The sequence below is a fragment of the Erigeron canadensis genome, chromosome 9 (assembly GCF_010389155.1).
Source record: "Erigeron canadensis isolate Cc75 chromosome 9, C_canadensis_v1, whole genome shotgun sequence".
Taxonomy (NCBI): domain Eukaryota; kingdom Viridiplantae; phylum Streptophyta; class Magnoliopsida; order Asterales; family Asteraceae; genus Erigeron; species Erigeron canadensis.
This window is the reverse complement of record NC_057769.1, coordinates 34,474,600-34,498,243: the sequence shown is the minus strand read 5'-3', so window position 1 is coordinate 34,498,243 and position 23,644 is coordinate 34,474,600. Positions and strand designations below refer to the sequence as shown.

Here is a 23,644-nt window from a genome sequence, read left to right as displayed (position 1 = left end):
AACCTCCACAATATAATAAAGGGCACAATATAATAAAGGGGTTGTCTAATATGATAAATGATTATCTACTGTTTCACCTCACATTAGGGGCTAAGTTTTTATTTTATCACATGGAGAATTAATGTGAGCGCAGTATATAATATTTTCCCTATAATAAAACCCTCCCTTCTAAAATCTTCCACCCAAATTTCCAATCACAACCATGGCCGACACTGAAGAATCCCTCACCGTCACCGCCGAATCATCTCCGATCCCTAAATCCACCGTCGTTGGAAGATGGGCCGACGAACCCGATGACGTTCCGGATCAATCCGAACCCGACTCACAACCATCCACTTCAGATATCAACCTTAACTCACTTCAAATTGATGAGTCCAAGAAACTTAACAACTTTCTTGAAGACCCAGAAGATTCAAACATCCAAGCTGTAAGTATATATATATATATATATATATATATATATATGTAAAAATAACACATACCCATTTCCCAATTTTCACCAATCTTTAATAAAAATTAAAACTTTTTGAGTGGTTTGATCAGGGTTTGTTGTAAGTAGTGAAAACACACACTCCCACTTTCCAGTTTTCTTTAGTTTCAATAAAAATTAAAACTTTTTGAATAATTTGACTAGGGTTTGTTGTAATTAGTGAAATACATACACACCCACTTTCCAGTTTTCATTAACTTCTAATAAAAAGTGAATCTTTTTGTATAATTTGATTAGGGTTTGTTGTAATTTTTGTTATTTTGTTGATAGGTTACTTCTGGGGAGACACCGTATACGTCTGCGCTTCGGTTTGAGGATTTGAATCTATCTCCTGAGTTACTTAAAGGATTATATGTAGAGATGAAGTTTGAAAGGCCTAGTAAGATACAATCGATTAGTTTACCGATGATTTTAACTCCGCCGCATAAGAATTTGATTGCCCAAGCGCATAATGGGTCTGGGAAAACGACGTGTTTCGTTTTGGGAATGTTGAGTCGCGTTGATCCAAGTGAACACTCCCCTCAAGCAGTTTGTATATGCCCGACTAGAGAGTTGGCAATTCAGGTATATATGTTTATTTATCAAGGTTATGGTAGTTAAAAGTTGTTATATAGTATATGCCATAGCTGAAAAACCTGTCTTATGAGTTGGATTCCTGAAAAACCTGTCTTATGAGTTGGATTCATGTTTTCGTATTCTTATGTGTTGATTATAATTAACAAAGGTAAAAAATTGAGTAAAATAGTATTAACAAGGGGCTGACTGAAAATGTATTAAACTTGTAACCTATTTTGATGTGTGTATCAAACTTTCAGTTTATTCCGGTATATTCTATTCATATAACGTGTGACTAATTACATGGTGACGGTTTTGGTTAGTGACATGACAACTTATATGTCCAACGGGTCAGTAAAACCGGATATCTGATGAAGATGTAACTGGGTGCTTACAGTAATAATGAGCTGACAGTTTGATCCACAGATAATAGCAAAACATGACAAGTTGATTATATTGTGGACTTTTGGTGCACTTAGCTCTTTTAAGTTATAACAAACATGCATGTTGCTATTAAAAAGAAAGAAATGAAATGACAGCGTTCCAATTAGGCACTGAACAAACTTTGCTTAGATAAAAGAAAGGGAGGGTGTAAGTTCATTTAAATGGTATTAAAAAGGATTAAAATAAAAGAACATGAAAGACGATAGAAGGTGCATCGCTGTTGGCATCTGTCAACTTCTTCTTGCCTTTTGAAGAGGTGTAAGTCCATTGAGGTGGCATAATTTGCCAATTTGGTAACAATTTGAATTAGCTGCAACTATCTAAAAAAAGTGAAACTTGGTTGAACAATGCCATTTCTCCCCTAAGAAAGTAAGAAATAACAAGGCTCTGCACCTTAACAAAGTTGTTTTTTGCACTCGCGGTGAAATTAAGATAGATACAAAATTACTTACTGTGGAGATGGTTGTTTCCAATATGCTATAGATAGGGACCATAAATACTAGCTAGATGTGAGAATGTTCTCAGTAGTGTTCTTGGAGGGTAAGTACAAGTTTTATTTTACTTAGAAAGGGTGGAGTAAGTCTGTCCACGTAGTTACAAAAATCAATGCTGAAAGAGTATCAAAGATAATGCACAATTTAATGTTACGTTTTCACAACAGCTTTTCAATTTGAGAATTGCAGCAGGGCTTCGTATATGGTTGTATTTATACAATCCTTGCTTATTTGGATATTTGTGTTTTGACTATATTTATATAATGGTGCAGAATATGGAAGTGTTACTGAAGATGGGAAAGTTTACGGGCATAACGTCGGAACTGGGCCTTCCTCCAGATAAAGCTAACTATATACCAGTCGCCAAGAGAGCAGACGTGACAGCACAAGTAATCATTGGCACACCTGGTACCATTAATAAATGGATTACCGCCAAGAAGCTGAGCACATCTAATTTGAAGATTCTTGTGTTTGATGAGGCAGATCATATGTTGGCAGAGGTGATCTTTTGCTTACCTCAATTGTGTCTTTCTATGAAACAAATTAAATTAGTATTTCTATCTTTGGTCTCCTTCGAAAGTTTAGCAGAATCTTACCTACCCTTTAGATTTATACTGATTTAGATTTGCAATTGATACTCTCTCTCACTACAGCTCCCAATAATTAAAGTGTCAACTGCCGAGCGTTGAGCTCCTTCAGTTGGTTGATTTAATTAGTTTGTGAATTATTAGCCTTTTTATATCAGTTGGTAAAATGATAAGTGAAGCTTTAGTTATCCATTATGTACTTGTGTCACAGCTGCAATATCATGTTGTCTTTTACATTGCAACTGGAATTAATGTATGGAATTCAGATCTGAAGGGAATTTGATTGGGCTGGATATATTATGAATATAGCTTAGATGCATGTTAGGAGCAAATAAAATAAGCATTGGTACGCCAATGGGGTTGGTGGCCCATTGGTAAGGTCTTTGACTATGGGAGGATCCACCTGGGTTCGAGTCCCACTTCTCACATTTGTTGGGGTGGATTAATAGGGGTTTTTCGAGAGTCCTAGTTTCCAGACATAAGCTTAATTTAGGAGTAGGATAAAATGTTGTTCAAAAAAAAAGCATTGGTACATTTATCATGGATCTTGCAACCGTGTGTCTTTGGGTATACTTCAAATTGACATAAAACATACGGTAATATTCTTGATGAGATTTTGGGAAATAAGGTTCCAGCATAGACGTGTAGTAGGTTACCAGCTGTCATAAGTCATGTTACAGTATCTTGCAAGGTAACATTAGATTGTGATATATTATATTTGCTTGCTATACTCCTGAAGGAACACTATGTTTACAAAAGAGAGCAACTCCTGATATCGTCTTCCACGGGTTATGGGTCCCAATACCGTCTTTTGACGGTGTATGGGGGAGGTTAAGATGTAGACAATTTTACCCATACCTAAGGTCAAAGGTTGCTTCCAGGTCGTGCCTAAGGTAGAAAAGGACCTTCGACCTTGCAAGGAGTAAGGATCAAGCCCAACCTCTGTCTCCGGGCAAAGGTGTTAATCACTTGATCCAATCCTTGCTTGTAAGGAAGACCTTGTTTGATTGGGTCTATCATGATGTGTTCACCATTATAGGGCAAAGATATATATATATATATATATATTTTTAGAGGTGAATTTTGCTTGAGAACTTCGTGTCGCGATTCAACAGCGGGAGGTCTAACATACGTGGTCTTAACCGGGTCCGCGTTAGAGAGCTCCCTCGAAGTAGAAATGCTTATTTCAAATACCCGATGGGGGAAAATCCCTACTAATCCGCCCGAAGGCATGACGATCAATAGGGGTAAACCCTGCCCCCTCAGACTTGAACCTAGGTATACCCAAGCCAAGCCTTCATAGGAAGACTACCTATGTACTTCCCAAGTCTTGAACCCAAGACCTCCTGCTTGTAAGGCAGGTGCTCAACCACTTGAGCTAACTAGGAAGTTCGGGCAAAGATATATAACATGCTTATCTTCTTATTTATTGCTTTTTGTATGATATGCATATCCAAGTGTGTAAAGTACATACCTTTAATCTGGTTTCTAAAGCTTCAATGCTAAAACTGACTACATCTTCTGTGTGGTCATTTATTTTGCAATGAAACATTTATCAATCAATATACAGCTTACCTTTTATTCAGATACAACACAACCATGTTTTTTCGGAGCTTACAGTTTGATCTTTATATAACATTTTATGATGCTTTGCAGTGTTATAATTGGAGATTACTCATCTAGTTTATTTTGGTTTAGGGCGGGTTCAAAGAAGATTCTATGAGGATAATGAAGGCAATCGTCAAGCAGAGTCCTAGTTGCCAGGTTTGTTCTTGTTAATTGAGTTGTCTCAAAATGTTTCCTTTTGTATCGTTTCTCATTCTTTTGCTAAGTGTGACATGAAACGTAATATTGTTATTGTTTTGCAAGTTCACTATTATCTTGTGTGTAATCTGAAGTTGCCCATCTAAAACTTTGCACAGGTGCTATTGTTTTCTGCTACCTTCAATGACACTGTGAAGGCTTTTGTATCGAAAATTGTGAAAGATCTTTTTGTACAAGAATACAATCAGTTATTTGTGAAGAAGGAAGAATTGTCTTTAGAATCCATTAAACAATATAAAGTGAATTTACCTGATGAGCTTTCGAAGATTATGGTTATTAAGGACAAAATCATGGATTTGGGGGAGAAAGTTGGGCAGACAATTATATTTGTGCGCACAAGAAGAAGTGCTGGAATGTTGCATGAGGCACTTGTTAAGTATGGGTATGAGGTAACAACAATCCAAGGCGCTCTTACACAAGAAGACAGAGACAAGATAGTCAAAGAATTTAAAGATGGGTTGACCCATGTTCTAATATCAACTGATCTTCTTGCTCGTGGATTCGACCAATCCCAGGTTTGCATCCTTGCTCTGTAAGTTTCATGTTTTTTCGCCTGGTTTTTTTATTCAATCAGGTTTTTGTTTTTCTACCAGGTTAATTTGGTAGTGAATTATGATCTCCCGATAGTACATGATAACCCCACAGAGCCAGACAATGAAGTCTACTTGCACCGCATTGGTAGAGCGGGCCGGTTTGGCCGCAAGGGTAAGATTTTTGCTGATCATTTTGTTTTGTTATTATTCTTCTTGAACTGGAGATTGCAGGATAACCAGGTAGGTGTTATACTTATGGATTCTTCATGATGTGTCAGGGGCTGTATTCAACCTGCTGTGTGGTGACAGGGACAAATTGATCATGGAAAAAATAGAGCGGCATTTCAACCATTATGTCACAGAGGTAAATATTACCTCACATTTCAACAACTTCAAATTTCATCCGTTATAGTTGCTATTTTTGAGTATTTGACAAAACATCGGTTAGGGCAATGCAATTTACTGGTATTAGATTATGATGCTGCACATGTTAATAATGATAGAACAAGGGACTTTTACAAGTGTCGCTAGCATTCGAAATTTCGAATTAGGGTATTAGTTGATTGATAACTTTGCAGATCAAAGAAAATTTTATTTAAATTGTATGCACGAATTGGCACCTACTTTGTAATTGTATATGTGGTGTCGAAGCCTACTTAAGTTGTCTCTCTTTTGTGCTTGTTGTAGGTGCCCTCATGGAGAAGTGATGAAGATTTCAAGGATGCTTTGAAGAAAGCCGGTTTAATGTAAAGCTTTCAATAATATATGTTACTTTAAGCCTACCATTACATTATGTTCACTTGTGACAAAGCAAGAGCAGAATGTGCAACTATGACTGCACTTTTGTTTCATTGGATGTGAAGTGGTCTTTCTATTGGTTTGCTGAGAAAGAGTTTTGTTTATGATTAGTTTTCTATTTACGGAAGTTGAAAGTTATGAACAATTGAACGCCACATATTTGAAACTTGTCTTTGTATCTCATGGACCATGTTTGTCTGTTCAATTTCGGAACTTGAGCTTTTGTGACAGGCTGTAATATCATTCATCTCTGGGTAAAACCCAACATTTACATTTATGTATTATATTTATGTAGGCAAGTATGGCACTGTAATTTTTTGATACTCTGTTGTATTTCTATTATCTGGATCTGTTCATACTTTGTTTCTTCTGAAATGTATTTTTGAATGTATTGATTAAATGTTGGATCTAACTTCAGTGGATCATAAAAAGGACCTATAGATTTTCTATTACATCAAAGTTGTCTGGTATTTTTTAACTTTGCCTTGGGGGCTAGGAAGTTTCTATTTTAAATCACAACACACTAGATTACTAATACTCTTTTTAACAAGCAATGTTTGGATTAAATGGTTGCCTTTTAGAGTTGAGATTAAAGGTTTATTCTTACTTTTGTAAGCCTTTTTCAAGAAGGAACTTCTTTACTTGAGGGGAAATATCTTCACTTTTTTCATACAATATCGTTGCTAGCAACCTCTCTCATTCAGATTGGGAAATGATAATCGTATTACACTTTTTGATTAACCTATCACTACTGTGCATCATATACTTCTACTGTCTGTTATATTATTTGTACAGTGTGGTACACTTATAAATTTAAGTGGTTCAAATATGGGCTGCCATTCAGATTAAGTTGTCTACATTTCATTCACTTCTCTCATATTTTTATAGTTGTGTTGAAAATGTATTCATTTTCCATCTTTGATATATTTATTTGAATTGATGTTGTTATATGTAATGAACCAAGGAGAACAAGTTATAGGAAGATAAGTACTGGAAAATAGTAATGATTTTTTGTCAAGTTTAGTGCACTTGATATAATTCGTAAAATGAATGCATATCAAGTTAAATGTTATATTAGTTATGAATATTCTCAATCGTTTGTTTTCTTTTCCTTTTAGTACATGAATGACTATAACAGATAATCGATGTATTTCTCCTTTTTCATTCTACTTTTCTCTATTGAATTTGGTTACTTATCAAGTCTTTTTTACAGATAATTGTCCGACATCTAGGAAACTATATAGTGTATCGTTGACTTAAACTCGTATTTTGTTGTTTAATTAATTGGGTCAAAATCCAACTATACAAACAATTATCATAGCTAAACATCTCTCTCCCCAGTCCCCGCCATAACTCTATTTGGAGATAACGACTAATTTTTTGTTAATACTTGAACATCACATTGCAATACCAAATGAGTTGTTCCATTCAAGTGACAAATAATATATCCGTAATAATATTAACAATAATAATATTAATAATGAAGGTAAATATGATATATCTTATAAACATGTCACAATTTTTATTCATATGCTCAAAGCATTCAGTTTGATAGTTATAGATTCTCAACATCCTACCTTTCTAGCCAAAATGGATATAAAACGTCAAATTTAAAATAAGAATAATTGATAGTCTCGAAACAATTTCTTTACCTTCCCATTATCCTTTATACTCTGCTCATGACGGGATTGGATATCACTTACAATGAAAATAATTGGATATATATTTCCTTTTGAATGAATTTGAGTAATTTACATACTTTCTCCTAGTAGTTCGGAGCCCTGTGAGGAATACCCTTTCTTCTTCTATTTGAAGAAGGTTTAGAAAAGTAATTGTGGTGTTGTTGTTCTTCTTCGCCGATCATCATCATCCCTAATCTTCTTGTTCTTGTAGTTGATGATATATCTTGTAACATAAAGCTTGCATTCCCGGATCTCTTTATCCCAACAAGTTAAATAAATAATTTAAAACATTAGAGTCTAATTAATTTACATCTATAGCAACCAATTGTATACGTAGCATAGATATGGTAAAGAGATGATCGATTTAAGATGCCAAGTACCAAAAAAAAAAAAGCAATAACTTTGACATATAAGGTAATCATAATTTTTTGGTAATATAATAATTATAGAAATGACCTTTAGTATCATAAATCCGAAATCGATTAGTATTTGTTAACTTTGTTAATGCGCAAATGAAAATATATTTTAGTACTTAGGAGCGCATAGAAAATGGTACGTCGCACATTTTGAATAATGATTCATAAGTTAAAAATTCAACTATTTAGTTATACATAAAATCTCTACTTACCATATACCTTTGAATAATTAAACACTCTTACTTTTGGGAAAAGAGATTTCCTCAAATTATTTTTAACTTGATAGATAAGTTGAAAACATCTTGACCCTTGGATGAAAATCAAAGGTCAAGATTCAAAGATTAACTTTGAATCTTGACTTTTGATTTTAATCCAATGGCTATGAGTTGCCTAATATGACTAATCACATTGAACAACTTGAGGGAATCCTCCCCTTATTTTAAAAACTTTTAAACTTAAAATAAGGTGGCGTTTGGTTAGTAAATGGAATTGGTAATAAGTTTGGTAATGGATACAGATTTGAAAGAAAACAACACTAAATATACATCTATATTATAAAGTTATTAAAAAGGATATAGAAAGAAAGAATAAAGATATGGTGCATGTGTGAAAAAAAAATGCAAGAAATAAAAGGAAGATATATATATATATATATATTTTTTGGAAGGTGAATTTCGCTTGAAATTTTGTGTCGTGATTCGATAGCGAGAGATTTAGCATGCGTTGTCTTAACCGGGTCCGCGCTGGAGAGCTCCCTCGAAGTAGAAATGTTTATTTCATATACCCAATGGGGGAAAACCCCCTACTAATCCGTCCAAAGACACGATGATTAATAGGGGTAAACCCTGCCCTCTCAAAGTTAAACCTGGGTATACCCAAGCCAAGCCCTCATAGAAGGACTACCTATATCTCAAAGTTGTTGGAATGGAGATTCAAACCTGAGACCTATAGGTTACAAAGGGAACTCCAAACCACTTCACCAACTCGTTATAGATTAAAAAGAAGATAAATAATATGCAATGTATATGTATATATATATATATATATATATATATATATATATATGCGCGCAAGAAAAAGACCATGGTAATAAATTAATAATGGGTTCTCAAAAACCCAAATTTGATTGATTAAATCAGTCATTCATTTAAACAAAGAGGTACTCCGTATATCACTTCCGATCCATATACCCGTTTCGTACTATATAAACCCTCCAACCAAAAGACTAGTACTATATACTAGTAAATAAATAAATCACTACCGGATTCGAATGAAAGAGGGAAATTTCTAAAAATTATACATATTATACTGTACAAAGTACCTCTGTATAATGCATATATTGTTATAGATGGATAAATCTTGTTGTAGATTTATCATTTTCTTTTACTAAAAAAGAAAAAAGTTAAAACAAAAAAACAAAAAAGAAAGTAATTAATACTAGTTTTGTGGAGGGGTACTAGTTGTTCATTTTTAAAATAGAAAAGGAGCTAAAAGGGGTAAAAGGACATGAATGATAACATGAATCACTATATATAGTGATTGCACTTTGTATTTCTCTACGACAATCTTGAAAGCTATATTCTATTAGGATGGAAAGTGTACTAAACAATGCATGTATAATTAAATTATAAATATATCATTACTGATGATGGCTTAATCTAATATTAAATCATATGAATTTGCATAATGAAGTCATGAGCATATTGGGTGAATGCCAATTCATATTGTGAGTTGTGTTGTCTAACAATGTGAAGCAAAGGCAACTTAACAATTATAATAAAACTTAATTTAAAACTAATTATGAATGATAAATAATTGAGAGTGGGAGATTAGGCTAATAACCTTACACCCAAGTGAGCAAAAACGAAAAGCGTCCAAAAGGCTCCTCGCACAAACTTCACAAAAGTGAGAACCTCCCTTTCCTGTTGATTTAGGTTGCCTTCTCTCATTTAGAAACACAACTTTTGCACTGTTGATCACATACGTTTGAACATTTTCGATATCTAACACCTTTTCGATCTCTGAAACTCTCACGACGTCGTGATATGATGATCTCCTTATCTACACATATTCATTAGAAATTAGAAGTAACTTAAATTTCAAAGTAAAGAGTAAATTAGTATATACTAAAAACCAAATGTCATACCATATACATTACAACTATAAAATTGAATAATTTTAAAAAAAAATCCATATATAGAGAGATACACAAATCACACAATGTAATGTTACATTGCTGATAAAGTCTTTGCAAATATACTTACCTGAATGACTTGATGCTCTTTGTGTCTAGAAGATCGACAGTAAAAACAAAATGCTTCGTCGTTGCAATCAATGCAGTACATGTTACATTCACTTCTAGCGGCGTCTCCATGTGTCCGACACACAGAGAAAAATTCTGATGATAACAGCTTCTCTAGCCATGAAGGCACCAATTGTTGCTGCCATTGATCATCCATCAATAAAAGCACAAAATTCATTATTATAAATACACATAAACAAATGACATGTATAAGATATTCAAAATACACATTACCATTTAGAAGTTGAGGTTTTGTTAGAATTACCAATAGGAAAAGAAAAGATTAATTGTTGAGATTTTAGAAGTTTTTGTTAATGAGAGAAAGACGAAAAGTTTAGATAAAGAGGAGTAAACAACTAATTGTGACTTAGAAGTCATCAACAAAACAAAGCCTGATTAATGTTTATACTTTATAGCTAATGGACAAATGGAAGCACCTTCTCAATTATTAATATCGATGATACCATTTGCCCCTTGTATTATACCAAAATGGCATGTTTGGTGTGTATACTAGTGAATGTGACATTTCATGTTTGATTCATAACCTGCTTTAGATACTCAAAAAGTGGCCACTTTTTATGTCGTGTTTGACACGAGGTTTTTAGAAACTAGCTTAACTTTTTATTTATTCTTTCTATACTTTTATCATGATATCAAAGTTTGAGTCTTTATTTTTTATATACGAGTAATAATTTCGAACAATAGAAAAACCAGAGGCGGCCCAATAATGATAATGGGCTAGGTAGTAGCGGCCTTAAGGCACCAAATGAGAGGGCCTCCGAAAATCTCAACTTCCAGGCTTTACTTTAATCTGTTTTCGGCTTATAGCGACTTTGAGTTCCATAGTATCATAGACTCCTAGTAGGAAATCTGTGTCCATCTGTTTTATTTTTTTTTTAACTTAATATTAATATTATGAAAATAAGACATCCTAAGGAACTTAAAAGAATTATGGATTAGTTTGTTTTGAAAATTAAAAAAGATTAAAGAGATTTCTATTAAATTTTTTTTTATATAAATAGTTTAGACTTGTTAGTACACATATAAAAAGTAAATAATTTTTTTTTAAAGTTCCCCGTTTATATATGTTTTAGTTTATTTTTGTAGTTATTTAACCCAGATGAAGGATGGAGGTTTTTGTTAAAAACTTTTAGATTAGTTCCATTTAAAACCACCAAAAAGATTAAGTCGGCCAAGTATTAAATTCAACCTTAACTAACAGTCCATTGCTCACAATTTCACATTGCAAAATCCAAATTTCCTTCTATATCTATAATTTAAGAGAAAATTGTATTTTATCACAAGCTTTTTTAAAATTTTAGTTTAGTCCTATAATAAAGTTTTAAGAGTTTTAAACTTCACCATAAAAGTTATTGGTTTAATCTTGCTTTTATATTAAATTATAACATTGCACCATCTAAATGCATCCAGTTAGATTTTAATTTTTTAAATTAAGTTTTTTTTTAAATTTCATATATAGTGCCAAAAGTTTAGCATTCAAGCATTGTTTAAACAAACACATAAGTACATAACATGGATTATATTCACAAAAACTACATCGAGAAAAAATATTTCAAATCATATTTCAAAAGAAGCAACGTATCATCAAGCTGCAAAATCCAAATTTCATCAGGAGATGATAAAACTAAATTACAATAATATTAGACACAAAACAAGAGTAAACAAGCAACGTGTTTAACCTTCATGTCTACTAAACCAAAACGTTGTCTTTCATATCCTTCGACCACATATTCTTGCATCATCCGATCTGTTTTAGTCCCGTGTGGTTGATGCCCTTCATAATAAACCAGCGACTTTTTCCGCCAATTTTAGTTCCATCGTCCTCTATATCTTTATCAGGACCTGTAGCTTTCCAATAACCCAAGCCAGCTGATCGGCTAGGTCGTTTACCATTTTTATACTTCCTGTTTCTTGATGTGAAAAAATACCATTCACCTTCTATAGGTTGCAGGTAGTTCTCTGTTTATATAAACTTGCATAAAATTAGACTTTTTATGAAAATATTTATTACAGATCAATTGATACTTTGGCAGTTTGGTGTCATTTTTTCACCAAGAAGAATTTTACTTAAGCAACCGAATATATAAATTTCACAAGACATGAACGTTAACATTAAACCAACAATAGGTTCAAAAAGGACCTTGTGTCAGGCAAAAAGTCAAACAACAAAATGGGTAAATGGGTAAACATGTAAATTAGACCCGGCAATCCAAAACCCAGATTGTAAATAGGTATATTTGGGTAGGATTGATCTTATTTTGGGTTGCTTTTGGTGATGAATAAAACTGAGTATCAGTACCACCATCAGCAACACATGCCAGTCATTTTAAGTTTTTGACCTCTGCCCGTTTTAAGCCGTTACCCAATCCAACCCAGCCCGCCTGCCCATCTGGCAAACAAACAAGGTTTCTCTGTCATACTTAACCCAGAAGTCTGTCTTTGACTCATGTACGTGACCTAACCAGGTATCCCCGTTTCCAAATCCTTTCCATGACCACCACGATCATGTTTACCTTCAGAGATTCTACACAACTCGCCAGTGGTCAAAAGTCAAACAAGAAAGTGCTAAAGTTATTCTAAAAAAAATAAAAACCATGCAACTAAAGAACTAATCCTAACCAGGATTTAGTATCTCCCTATTTGCATGAATCTAGCAATAAAATACATAATTTGTGACTATATAAAATACGTACGTACCTACGATATTCTTGGGGTGATAATCACCATATATATCAGCTTCATTAATCCTGTTCTTGGGAAGATTCTGCTTCATGATCTTTCTCAAAAGATAGTCTTTATCAGTTGGATTAAACCGCAACCCGGTTGGAAGTGAATCAAGATTACAAGCCTCCATTGTCGCCATTGCCCTTGCATTATGACACCCACATTGACAATGAAAGCATGGACAACATAAAGAAGAAGATCATGGATCGAAGATGATATACTAACACAATGCTAAAATATTGGAAACCAACATTCCTTTACCACCTGCAAGGCATCAATAGATTAATTACAACGCAAATTTGTCATAATTAAAGAAAGAAGTCAATAAGTAACCATAGATGTTCTACAAGATTGAAAGATCAAAAAGAAGCTACACGTTTGATGAGCCACGGAGTGTACGACACATAATAATGATACAAATAAAGTCAGTTAACACCAACTTGGTTCAATCCATGCAAGAGGGTTGTGATGTTGCACAGTTCTGAATAAGCCCCCCAGATGTTGTTCCATGTTTCTGCCATTAAATGTGTGAAACGAGCACGTTTCGAGTGAATAGAACACTACCTTCCCATTTGTGGGATGCAAACAAGGAAAGTAGATCTTGTTCCCCATATCTGGGGTTTGGGCATCAATGCAGAGACATGTTGTATCAGATATATAAATCATGTATTTTCCCAAATCATCTACTTTCTCCCATTCTTCTGCAGAATCATTATGCTTGAATACCTCAACGGCCGGATTTTCCAAACTTGCCCACAATTACTAGTAAAAGATGTTGGTCACACGTCATCATGTAGTATTGTCCCTCGGACTCGCAACCACTTTCTGGGACTTTGCCTTTAATAACCTTGGAGGAGGAGTCCTGTTCCAACAGATGTTTCATAATTATTACGTTTCCCTCGTTACACAAGGCATAAAGATCACCTCCATAAAATGTTGGAAAACGAATAGAAGTTATATCATCACCCAAATTAATCATCACCCGATGTAAACATACGGCGGGCTGATGGTTGCCGGGCTACATAGAAGATGTGAGCATACCATTTCTCACGATTTGGTGTAAATCCAACAAGCATACAATCAGGGGAAGTAGGTGGTGCGGAGAAACATAAGCTTTCAAAAAAATGATACGATTTTGGAAGCTTGTGTATATCCTTTGTGAAGGGATTAAACAACACGCAGCGAGGAAATTCATCAATGATTTTGAACAGCAACCAACCATACCTGGAACTATATATTCTGGTGCCTTCAATAATCGATACTTGGGAATTTTTCATAAAGTAGTTCTCATCCAACTTAACATTCTTTGATATCATCATCAAAATCTCCGTCCTTCAACATATTCAAAGGAGGTAGACATATGACCTTACAATTCAATGGGTTCCAAAGAGACCAGATAATTAATGTTATCGGAGAGAATCACCCAAAACCCTCGGACATGTTTCCCAAGTAACTCGGGAATTCGACATCGGTAATGAGCTAGACAATGGGTCATTAATGTTGTAGAAATAATGGTCACTTATTCCATTGTCTTTGAGGCAATCTGCAACCAACCATGGATATTTTGCACATAAGGTACGTGGCAATTTATCAAAACATACCACACCCTGTTTTGGCTGCTCGATCATCATCTAAACTACTGTTGATAACACACAATATTTGACACTTAGTTAAACAATTGCTTTAACTTTTGTACAAGTGTAATGTCATGCTACACTATGTTTTAAGAAATCAAATAATTGAATAAGTGGCATCCTTCAAACTCTAACCGAAATCTTGTCCGAGTCGAACTTATTGATGATTAAATTATTATTATTGATATATAATTTTGTATAGTGGCATCGCCGATACCTTGCCGCGTCAGTGATGTATAATGGGGGTGGTTCTGGCGCCACTATTGTATAAGTCTGTCGCCGGATGGAAACCCTCCCGCTACTTTTTCCGAATTTTTGGTTTAATTTTACAAGCACTCAAGCACTAGTCCTGCTGGATGGCTGAATGCCTGATGTTAATGGGCTGATGACCCAAAGATTTTTTTGTTTCCTTATAAAAATTCTGAGCTTTTTTAGAATCCAACTTGTAATATTCTAGCTTTTACTTATTTTTAGTAAATGGGCTGATGTTAATGGGCTGATGGTCCAAGTTGTTCTATTTTTAGTATTTAGGCTTTTTTTTTTTCCTTAACATTTTTTTCATTTCTTTGGGGATCAAGTGATCAATCAACATCAAAGTATCTAATATGACGTGATTTTATTACTGTTTCTCAATCCATTTTATTTTTGTTTTTTTTTTTTTATGTATTTGTAAACTTTTAAACAAGAGTAATGATCAATCCTCCTAATTTGTTAGCCTAAAAATCCTCTTAATTAATAGAATTGTGACATGTGGAAAATCAGGAGGCGAGATTAGGAAAGATAATTAATGGTATCCACATGTTACCATCTAAAACTATTAGGAGGATTTTTAGACTAATTTGTTAAGAAGATAAATCATTAACCTTTAAACAATCATCATATAAAATTTTTGGATTTATAAATAACATACCAATACCACTTCAAAAAAAAACACGAGTATTATTACTGTTGATGATACCATTTGCTCCTTGTATTATACCATTATGGCATGTACGGTGTGTATACTAGTAGATTTCGTGTTTGATTCGTAACTTTTAAAATACCAAAAAGTGGCAACATTTTTCTTTAACGGTAATACATATATCGTGTTTGACACGAGTTTTCAGAATACTAAGCTTTTGAGGATACCAAGTAGATATGTACATGCATGTATAATAATCTATACTATAGAATGTGGAAGAAGGTAATTTTACACAAATTATGCATAGCATATACATACATGAGTTATTAAAACTAATATATACGGCCATAAATATTGATGGTACGGGTCGAGTATTTGGTACATATCAAAACTTAGATTTGAAAAGATTAAAAAAAAAAGGACCAAAAATAAATTAATAAAGTTGAAATCTCAAGTCGTTAAAAACCAAATCTTAAAGGTGACCGTATAGGTTGCTATGGAACAAAAAATGGGTAATTATTTTATTAGTGAAAAAATTTAGATTCAGCATCATTGTTTTTTCATATATATTACACCAAAAACAATAGTATCAAATCCTTGTATACAGGGTATGAAGGATGTGAGATCCAGACAATCTTGTCTATTCCCATAGGTATAGATAGAGACTGTTTTAATAATGAACTCCAGTCAAACGAGTTAATATCAAGAGAGTGTAAAGAGTTTAGTAAAAACCATATATGTCAGCCGAGTATCAGAGAAAAATAGCAAACATACACCATAACATACTTTAGCGCAAATCCTAACACATCAAAGTAAAATGTATATGGAATGTAAGCCCAACTAAGACTCATGTTTAGACTTTAGAATACCTTGAAGGAATGAAGGATATATCGTTACATGTGTCAAGTTTGTGATCATTGTGTATATGGTTGCTTATTGTGACCGAGAATAAGTGTCTTGTGATTTTATTCCACGTTGAATATGTATGTTGGTTGTCTGTTCAAGATTGTTAATGTTATATCATGTGATGCTTATCTTGTGCTTTTTTTAGTCAAGTGATTATGTCTTTTGGACGGTCATAGACAATATTTTTTATGTAGTTTTATATATGGATATATGGATATGGATGTGAGTTTATACGGTTTCATTAATAGTGATCGAATAATCGATGGAGATTTTAGTGTTTATAGACTAGTTATTTTCATTTTTTATAGTTAAATTATCACACCGTATATCGAACAGCGTTAATTTAATATATTATATTATTATTCAAACAAAATAATATAAGTGTACAACGAAGGGCCCCTTTTGGTGATTCAAAAGATCTTGGTATAACCTTTCAATATACTCGTAATAAAATACTCACTGGTAAACACATTAAAAAATTATATCTATATCTATATACCATATATAGTATTTCGTAGACACTAGTTTATGATTATCTATGAGCCATACATCCAACAATAAACAAGCAATCTCTAACATCATGCCAAGTAACTCCATCTCATTTTCAACACCATTCCACCTGGCCAGTTTCATCACCACAATCGCATCACCCATTACTACAATTCCACCAAGTGTCCACCTACTTTTGATTTTTGTGCCCCCAACAACCTTACACCATAAAAATAGCCACTTGTTTCTTACCAAAAACTAACACCTTAATAAAACAAACCAAAAACATACAAAACAACAAAAACATATAATTATAACAAAACCAAATTAATTACATTCATCTATATATACATAAACATTTTTGTCTCACATTTTCACTACAATATATTCAATTCTTTAATTTGTTGTTACAAAATGCAATCTAACATGGCTATGGATGATTTTGGATCATCCTCCTCATCATCATCAATTTCACAAACTTCTTCCACAAATTCATTTTTTACACCTTTACTTATGTCCATTATGGGCATTGGTGCTACCGCTTTAGCCATACTTTTTTACCATCTTTTATTAGTTAGATATTGCATGAGAAGACATGCAGCACGAATGACAGCATTACGTAATTTAGCCGGGGAAGAAATCCAAACCGGAGTTGATGAGAAAACACTTCTAACAATACCCATAATTACATATAAAAAATCCGACCCGATTATCATGGATCAATCCGAATGTGCGGTTTGTTTAGGTGATGTGGAAAATGGGGACATGGTTAGGTTGTTACCTAATTGTAAACATTTGTTTCATGTTAAATGTATTGATGAATGGTTTGTGGGACACACAAGCTGTCCTGTTTGTCGGGTCCCAGTAGTGGGACCTGACGACGAGTCAACTCGTGGTTGCCCCGTTTGTAATAGATCGGGAGCAACCATAGTTGATGATCGTTCCTCGTTCGTTTCTTACGAACAAGACGATGCTGCTGTATTAGAGGTTATTGATAATGCTGGTGAATTTACATCTGGACCACGAATATTGCTTCGGCATTGTCATTCTTTAATTTTACCGGGTGAAAAAAAGGGGAGATTAACGGGAATGGAGTTAAAAAGGTCATTATCAATGGGGCAAAGTAATTGTGTGATTATTGACATAAATAATGTTGGTAATGTGGATAAAGATTGTACGTATTATTCGTCGTTAAGAGACGAATCAATTAGGCAATTTCAACGTGTTAAGGAATCGATAACTCGAATGTGTGTAGGTGTCGAAGGACAAAGACAAGGGAGTACTGGCAATATTCTTCCATATTGATCGAGATGGATGTTTTTGTGATTACAATTCATGTAGACTTGGAATACTAAGAAATTAATTAATCCATATAATGTTATGGAAGGTTTTCTCTTATAACCAAATTCTTTTGGTCACCTTCTTGTTTATGTGAAGAAATAACCTAACAATAATAATTGGTTATGGGGTATTAACTCATGGATTGTACGTTATGGATATATGCACATCAATAAGAAGATATATATTTAATGAGTTTAATTTCTTTCGGTTTGAACGATTGATCAAGACAATCCTAAAAAAGGTAACATGGCTTGAGTTGTAGCAATCTTAAATGACATCATATCGGATCGGTACATACGTTATATGTGCTATATGCGGTTGGCAGTGGCAGAGACAGGATTCAGGTTGATTTTGATGTAAAAGTCAAGGGCGATAATATATGGTTGCACTAGCTAGCTGCCCACGTTATGGAGTACTCATGGTCACGTTTAATTTTGCCACCGTTATGTACCGGTTTAAAATGGATCAGATATAGATGGGATGATCGACGACTAATAATTATCAGACTTGGCCAATGGTCAAATTAGATATGTTATATGTATATCGACAGGATATATACCTCTATCGAGTTCTTGTATTTGTTTATTTATTTAATGATTGAAATCCAAAATACCTGGTAAATTTATGTCTTTCTTTGACACGATATATATGTTCCGTACGGGCGGAATTCATTTGCAAAACTTCGACTAGTAATAACCGGGGCTCGATCTATAAATTGATATATAATTAAATGTCGTTATTCAAAATGTTAGTGTGGTAGATATAATTATCAAGGTCCGTCAACCAACATTTTGTGTCGTACATTTTTCACTGCACAAGATAAAGAGTAATAAATTTTATCTATATTGTAGAATTATCTATATTGTCACTTTATTATTTTGGGAATATTGTTTAATTTCATTACAATTTGGAATGTCAAAGTGGACATAAGAGTAATATTTGTGATAGTTTTTTGGACTAATTACTTGAAGAGTCCTTCAACTTGTCACCTAAATCTTTTTTGGAGCTCAAACAAAAAAAAGTTTTATTCGAATAAACAAAAACGGCTAAAATACCTATTATGGGGTCACGACCGAATTATGCTTATGTGGACAATTATTAGCCGGTTACACCCCTAATTTTAAAAAAATATTTCCAAGTTCCCTGCCATTTAGATTCCCATGCCATGTAGATCAATTTATAATATATAAAGAGTTAATCGTAAGATTGGTCCCTGTGGTTTGTACAATTTAGCAAGGAGGGTCTCTTTTTGAGAATCGTTGCAATGGGGGTCCCTATTTTGAAAATTTTTTACAAAATTGGTCCCTTTTTGACGGATTCGTTAAAGGTGGCCGTCAAGTGTGCACGTGTGCCGCACGTGTGGGGGTATTTACGTACTTTCTACCCCACAAGGACCCCAATTGCTAAAAGGTAGTATTATTTAGTGGGGGTCCCTGTGGGGTAGAAAGTACGTAAACACCCCCACACGTGCGGCACACGTGCACACTTAACGGCCACCTTTAACGGATCCGTCAAAAAGGGACCAAATTTGCAAAAAATTCTCAAAATAAGGACCCCCATTGCAATGATTCTCGAAAAGGGACCCTCCTTACTAAATTAACTCGGATAAATATTAGAAAGTATGTATCACATGCCCACACCAAATATACCCAAAAAATACGAGTACAGTATATCTTTTTCCTCTTCCTGATAAAACATACCTACCAACCCACTAGACTCACCCGATCAAAAGTTCAGAACCAATCAATTAAACTCATTATGTCAAATTTAGTTTTTGTGAAGTGGGTGGTCGGAAAATCTATCACGGCGATGATGTGGTTGTCTCGTATATGTTTTCTTACTTCTGGTCTTTGGTCTCTTTGCGAATTTGATGTTGTCAAGATGTTAGTGCCTCTGGATCCGAGGGAATAACAAACGGCTTCAAATCAGATGTCAGAGGTTTTTTAGATTTTTTTTTGGTAAAAAAACAAATGAGAAACTTTGTAAGAAGAAAGAAGGTTTTTTTTTTTCTTTCAAAAATTTACAATATAACCTTATTAAATTACAAATAAACATATTTGCCCCTAAATTTTACCTATGCTGCAGCTGAATATATGCAGAGGGAAGCTTTCCCCAACAATAAACTATCGATCGGGAGTGTGTAATCAGGTACGAATTCGACCATCAGTTAATTTATGCTATTTATTATTATCATTATTTTTTCGATAAAAAAATTAGAGGATTTTTTTAGTGTTTATTCGAGTCTTTTTTAGCTGTTTGATGGATAAAAGTTGTGTATTTTTTAGTAGTTTGTTTGATAAAATTTGAGTTTTTTAATTGCTTATATGATAAATATCGAGTCTTTTAGTTGTTTGTTTGATACAAGTTTAAGTCTTTTGGTTTATTTGATATATAATTTGAGTGTTTCTTAGTTGCTCATGTGATAAAAATTGAATCTTCTTTTTTTCTTGATAAAAATTCAAGTAAAAAGAAATCAGAATATAATTCTATAATCTTTTTTTTAGATTCGATGATGATGATGATGGAGCAGAATAAGCACGAGGAGGAGGTTTGTAGTGATGATAATAATAAAGTGCCTCCTTTATTTTCAAAATATCCATGGTTTGGTGTTCAGAACCTTGAAGATCTTACTCACCAGTCTTTCTCCACCTTACACAACCCGTTGTTTAATTCTCAGTGTCGAATTCCCGAGTTGTTAGGGAAACGTATACGAGGGTGTTTCCATGGGTGGGTAATTCTATCTAACCATCCACACAATAATACTTGGTCTCTGTGGAACTCTTCATCCACTTCTAACATCATATCTCTCCCTCCCTTACTTTTGAAAGACGGAGATTATGATTCCATCCGAGACGCTTGTTTGTCTGCCCCTCCTGACGATCCAAATTCAGTTATCCTCTTAACAAGAACCAATAAGCCTACCTTTGTATTTTGTCAACTATCTCCTAAAAAAATAAAAAGCCGAAGAAACAAGCCAAGATGGACCGAGATGTCGTATGCTTATCAACTCAGTAGAGTAAGCTCGGATGGACATTTACTACATAGCCTAGCTTGTTGCAATGGTCATGTATATGCTTTATGTGACGACAGTACATTTGTTCCGTTTCTCGTACGTGTTGAAATTGCAGTCAAGGATAGAGAAATTGTGGTACGAATATTATTACTTGCGGCTGTCCCTTTTCCTTCTTCCTTTCGTTGTCCCAAACACCTTCATTTTCTGACAGGATACCGTACAGAGTTGTTTTACATAGTAGTTGGTTTTCGTAGTTTTCTAAGGGAAACAATCAAAACACCCGGTGATGTGTTTTTGTTTAAAGCTGACATGACTAGTATAAAATGGAAGGTTTTGGAAAGCGTCAGAACCTGGGAAGACTTTGTAAGTGCTCCAAAACAAATCTGGGAAGAAGTGAAAGACCTTAAAGAAGGCATATTTGTTGTGGATCTTGCAAACGATACCTCTGAAATTTATAACCCTGCAATTGGTTCAGAGCTAGGGGGGTATATACATATCCATGACAAAATGGACAAACTAATATATTCGTATCACCTCAACAGTAAAACTTTCGTTCAATCTCCCATGCCCTTTCCGGTGCTGCCAACAAGCCACATGTCAATGTGGGAATGCTCGGATTGCTTCTTTTTTCTATTATTTCTATCCGTTTATGTGTTAACACAAATATATAAATCTCTGTGTGTGTGTTTTGGAATAATGTTTCTTAAATTCATATTGTGTAGGTTAGAAGATGACGATAGAGAAGCCAAATTCACGGTTGATTCTAAACAACAAGAGGATGAGATGACGATTAGCTTTATCACAGACAATGAGGTTGAAGTTAGTGAGTCTCCCTTGCTAGATGTTCCATTTGATGTTCTGGAGATGCTTATGAAAGTTTGTGTTGGCGTGGAATACATGAACTTTCGTGCTACATGCAAATGTTGTCATCAAGCAGTACCTCTCATACAATGGCGCGACCAAACAGCATTACAGAATTATTCCCTAGCTTCACCTTGGCTGATGGTTGTAGACCAAACTCGAGGTGTTATTACTTTCACAGATCCGCTCTGTTGGGTGACAACTACTTTACTAGAATTTCAGAATTTTCGATTGCTGAGGAAACAATATACTGTTCCAGGTTTGGTTGGTTGTTGCTTAAAATTAGTGATTATTGTTCAGTGTTTTTTAACCCCTTCACAAAGGATCTCCGTGAACTTCCACGAACGAATTACATGGACCACCAGTTCTGGTTCTCAGCTCCACCTACTTCCCCTGATTGTATGGTTGTTGGATTTATTTGTGGAACGCTTGAGATTCATTATGTATCCGGAGAACCAATTTGGGAAACCTATGAGGTAACTTCACGTTATGAAGGCTCCACCATGTGTTTTCCAACATATCATGACGGCGATCTTTATTACTTGTATGAGAGGGAACTAAGGGTTTACAAACATTTGGGTGAAAATAATATCTCTTTTGAAGTTTTAATAATCGAAGCCCCAAGAAGTTGTTGCGGATCTGAGGCACAATGTTTTTTGGTGAAATGTGACCAAAATCTTTTACTTGTCGTGATGGGCGGGGTTGGTGAACCCATTGAGGTATTCAAGTTGAATGATTCTAGAAGAGAATGGGATAAAGTAAATGGTGTAGGAAAGCACATGATTTATATCTGTGATACAACATGTATCTGCATTGAAGCTAAATTTCCAGAAATGGAGAACAAGATCTACTTGGCCCAATCGAGTTCTAGAAACAAGAAGATAGTGTTTTATTCACTTGAAACAAGCACGTTTCACACGTTTGATGGTAAAAACATCCAAGAGGATTTAGGGGATGTTTTTATGACTACGTATCTTTCCGCTCATACTTGGATTGAACCAAGTTGGTTGAATTGAAGAGCCCGTGAGTCTAGACCAGTGGAGTAAGTTATCTGTCAAAGTTTCTATAGCTAGCAGACTTCATTCTCCATATCATTGTTATGTTTGTAACACTAAGGGCAATGTTAAACATGTTGCTTTTTTTAAATAAAAAAAACTTAGATTTTTTATTCGTATCTATTTTATAATCTTGACAAAAGAAAGATTTAGAGGAGCATAGTTTTAAATGTTCCTGGTTAATCCGTACCCTAATTGCATAAGTGATGTTAAAAGCTCATATGATTCTCAACTCTAAATTGACTTATAATGGTGTCACAGGAAGAGGAGGGGTTTTAGGTGGATGATAAGACAGTGTAGAGTGGCGGGTGGTGGTGGTTGTCGATGTTAAACCGCAGGGTTAGAGAGTTTTGGAAGGGGAGAAAGGGAGTGTTTGAGTTCTGGGATGGCGGCTTAACAACAGTTATTTTAGTTGAAATATTTTCCAGTGTTATTGTTTGCAAAATTGTCTTAAGAAATGTGAACAGTTCTGTTGATTCCAAACATGTGTTTCCAGATTGCTCATTGTTTAAAGATTTTGTATGTAATTTCGTATTTTATGTGGTTTTATTTATGAGTTATAATATTTAAATTA

General features: G+C 34.3%; 5 protein-coding genes across 9 annotated transcripts; 3 read left to right on the top strand and 2 right to left on the bottom strand.

Annotated features, from left to right (window-relative positions):
• Positions 1-158: 158 nt before the first annotated feature.
• LOC122582412 (DEAD-box ATP-dependent RNA helicase 38) lies at positions 159-6,100 on the top strand. The gene is made up of 8 exons (XM_043754802.1): positions 159-427; positions 761-1,054; positions 2,256-2,483; positions 4,269-4,334; positions 4,493-4,909; positions 4,988-5,099; positions 5,206-5,291; positions 5,615-6,100. The coding sequence occupies exons 1-8, from the start codon at positions 203-205 to the stop codon at positions 5,675-5,677; spliced, it is 1,491 nt and encodes a 496-aa protein (XP_043610737.1). The 5' UTR covers positions 159-202; the 3' UTR covers positions 5,678-6,100.
• Positions 6,101-9,617: 3,517 nt separating this feature from the next.
• LOC122583670 (protein RGF1 INDUCIBLE TRANSCRIPTION FACTOR 1-like) lies at positions 9,618-10,447 on the bottom strand. The gene is made up of 3 exons (XM_043756051.1): positions 10,360-10,447; positions 10,088-10,264; positions 9,618-9,884 (listed from the first exon to the last, which is right to left on the bottom strand). The coding sequence occupies exons 1-3, from the start codon at positions 10,360-10,362 to the stop codon at positions 9,618-9,620; spliced, it is 447 nt and encodes a 148-aa protein (XP_043611986.1). The 5' UTR covers positions 10,363-10,447.
• Positions 10,448-11,884: 1,437 nt separating this feature from the next.
• Positions 11,885-13,009, bottom strand: LOC122583669 (NAC transcription factor 29-like). The gene is made up of 2 exons (XM_043756050.1): positions 12,844-13,009; positions 11,885-12,105 (listed from the first exon to the last, which is right to left on the bottom strand). Exons 1-2 carry the CDS (start codon positions 13,007-13,009, stop codon positions 11,885-11,887), a joined length of 387 nt encoding a protein of 128 aa, XP_043611985.1.
• Positions 13,010-17,226: 4,217 nt separating this feature from the next.
• LOC122583668 (RING-H2 finger protein ATL51-like) lies at positions 17,227-18,105 on the top strand. The gene has a single exon (XM_043756049.1). The coding sequence runs from the start codon at positions 17,227-17,229 to the stop codon at positions 18,103-18,105; it is 879 nt and encodes a 292-aa protein (XP_043611984.1).
• A 1,693-nt stretch (positions 18,106-19,798) lies between these two features.
• On the top strand, positions 19,799-23,644 carry LOC122581866. 5 transcript variants are annotated; one of them, XM_043754181.1, is made up of 3 exons: positions 19,799-20,072; positions 20,227-20,289; positions 20,646-23,193. In XM_043754181.1, exon 3 carries the CDS (start codon positions 20,651-20,653, stop codon positions 22,493-22,495), a length of 1,845 nt encoding a protein of 614 aa, XP_043610116.1. In that variant the 5' UTR covers positions 19,799-20,072; positions 20,227-20,289; positions 20,646-20,650; the 3' UTR covers positions 22,496-23,193. The 5 variants fall into 5 exon arrangements, 4 of the variants coding, with proteins under 4 accessions (XP_043610116.1, XP_043610115.1, XP_043610117.1 ...); XM_043754180.1 differs by having other exon boundaries at positions 19,799-20,079; XR_006321056.1 differs by lacking the exon at positions 19,799-20,072 and adding an exon at positions 23,332-23,644 and having other exon boundaries at positions 20,088-20,289; positions 20,646-23,057.

What these genes read in the sequence shown, in the direction of transcription:
- LOC122582412 (XM_043754802.1), top strand. Translation starts at nt 203, where the DNA reads ATGGCCGACACTGAAGAATCCCTCACCGTCACCGCCGAATCATCTCCG. An exon ending in AAGATTCAAACATCCAAGCT is followed by an intron (nt 428 to 760) that starts GTAAGTATATAT and finishes TTTTGTTGATAG; the next exon opens with GTTACTTCTGGGGAGACACC. An exon ending in CAGATCATATGTTGGCAGAG is followed by an intron (nt 2,484 to 4,268) that starts GTGATCTTTTGC and finishes ATTTTGGTTTAG; the next exon opens with GGCGGGTTCAAAGAAGATTC.
- LOC122583668 (XM_043756049.1), top strand. Translation starts at nt 17,227, where the DNA reads ATGGCTATGGATGATTTTGGATCATCCTCCTCATCATCATCAATTTCA.
- LOC122583669 (XM_043756050.1), bottom strand. Translation starts at nt 13,009, where the DNA reads ATGGCGACAATGGAGGCTTGTAATCTTGATTCACTTCCAACCGGGTTG. An exon ending in TCACCCCAAGAATATCGTAG is followed by an intron (nt 12,106 to 12,843) that starts GTACGTACGTAT and finishes TTATATAAACAG; the next exon opens with AGAACTACCTGCAACCTATA.
- LOC122581866 (XM_043754181.1), top strand. Translation starts at nt 20,651, where the DNA reads ATGATGATGATGATGGAGCAGAATAAGCACGAGGAGGAGGTTTGTAGT.
- LOC122583670 (XM_043756051.1), bottom strand. An exon ending in AAGAGCATCAAGTCATTCAG is followed by an intron (nt 9,885 to 10,087) that starts GTAAGTATATTT and finishes GAATATGTGTAG; the next exon opens with ATAAGGAGATCATCATATCA.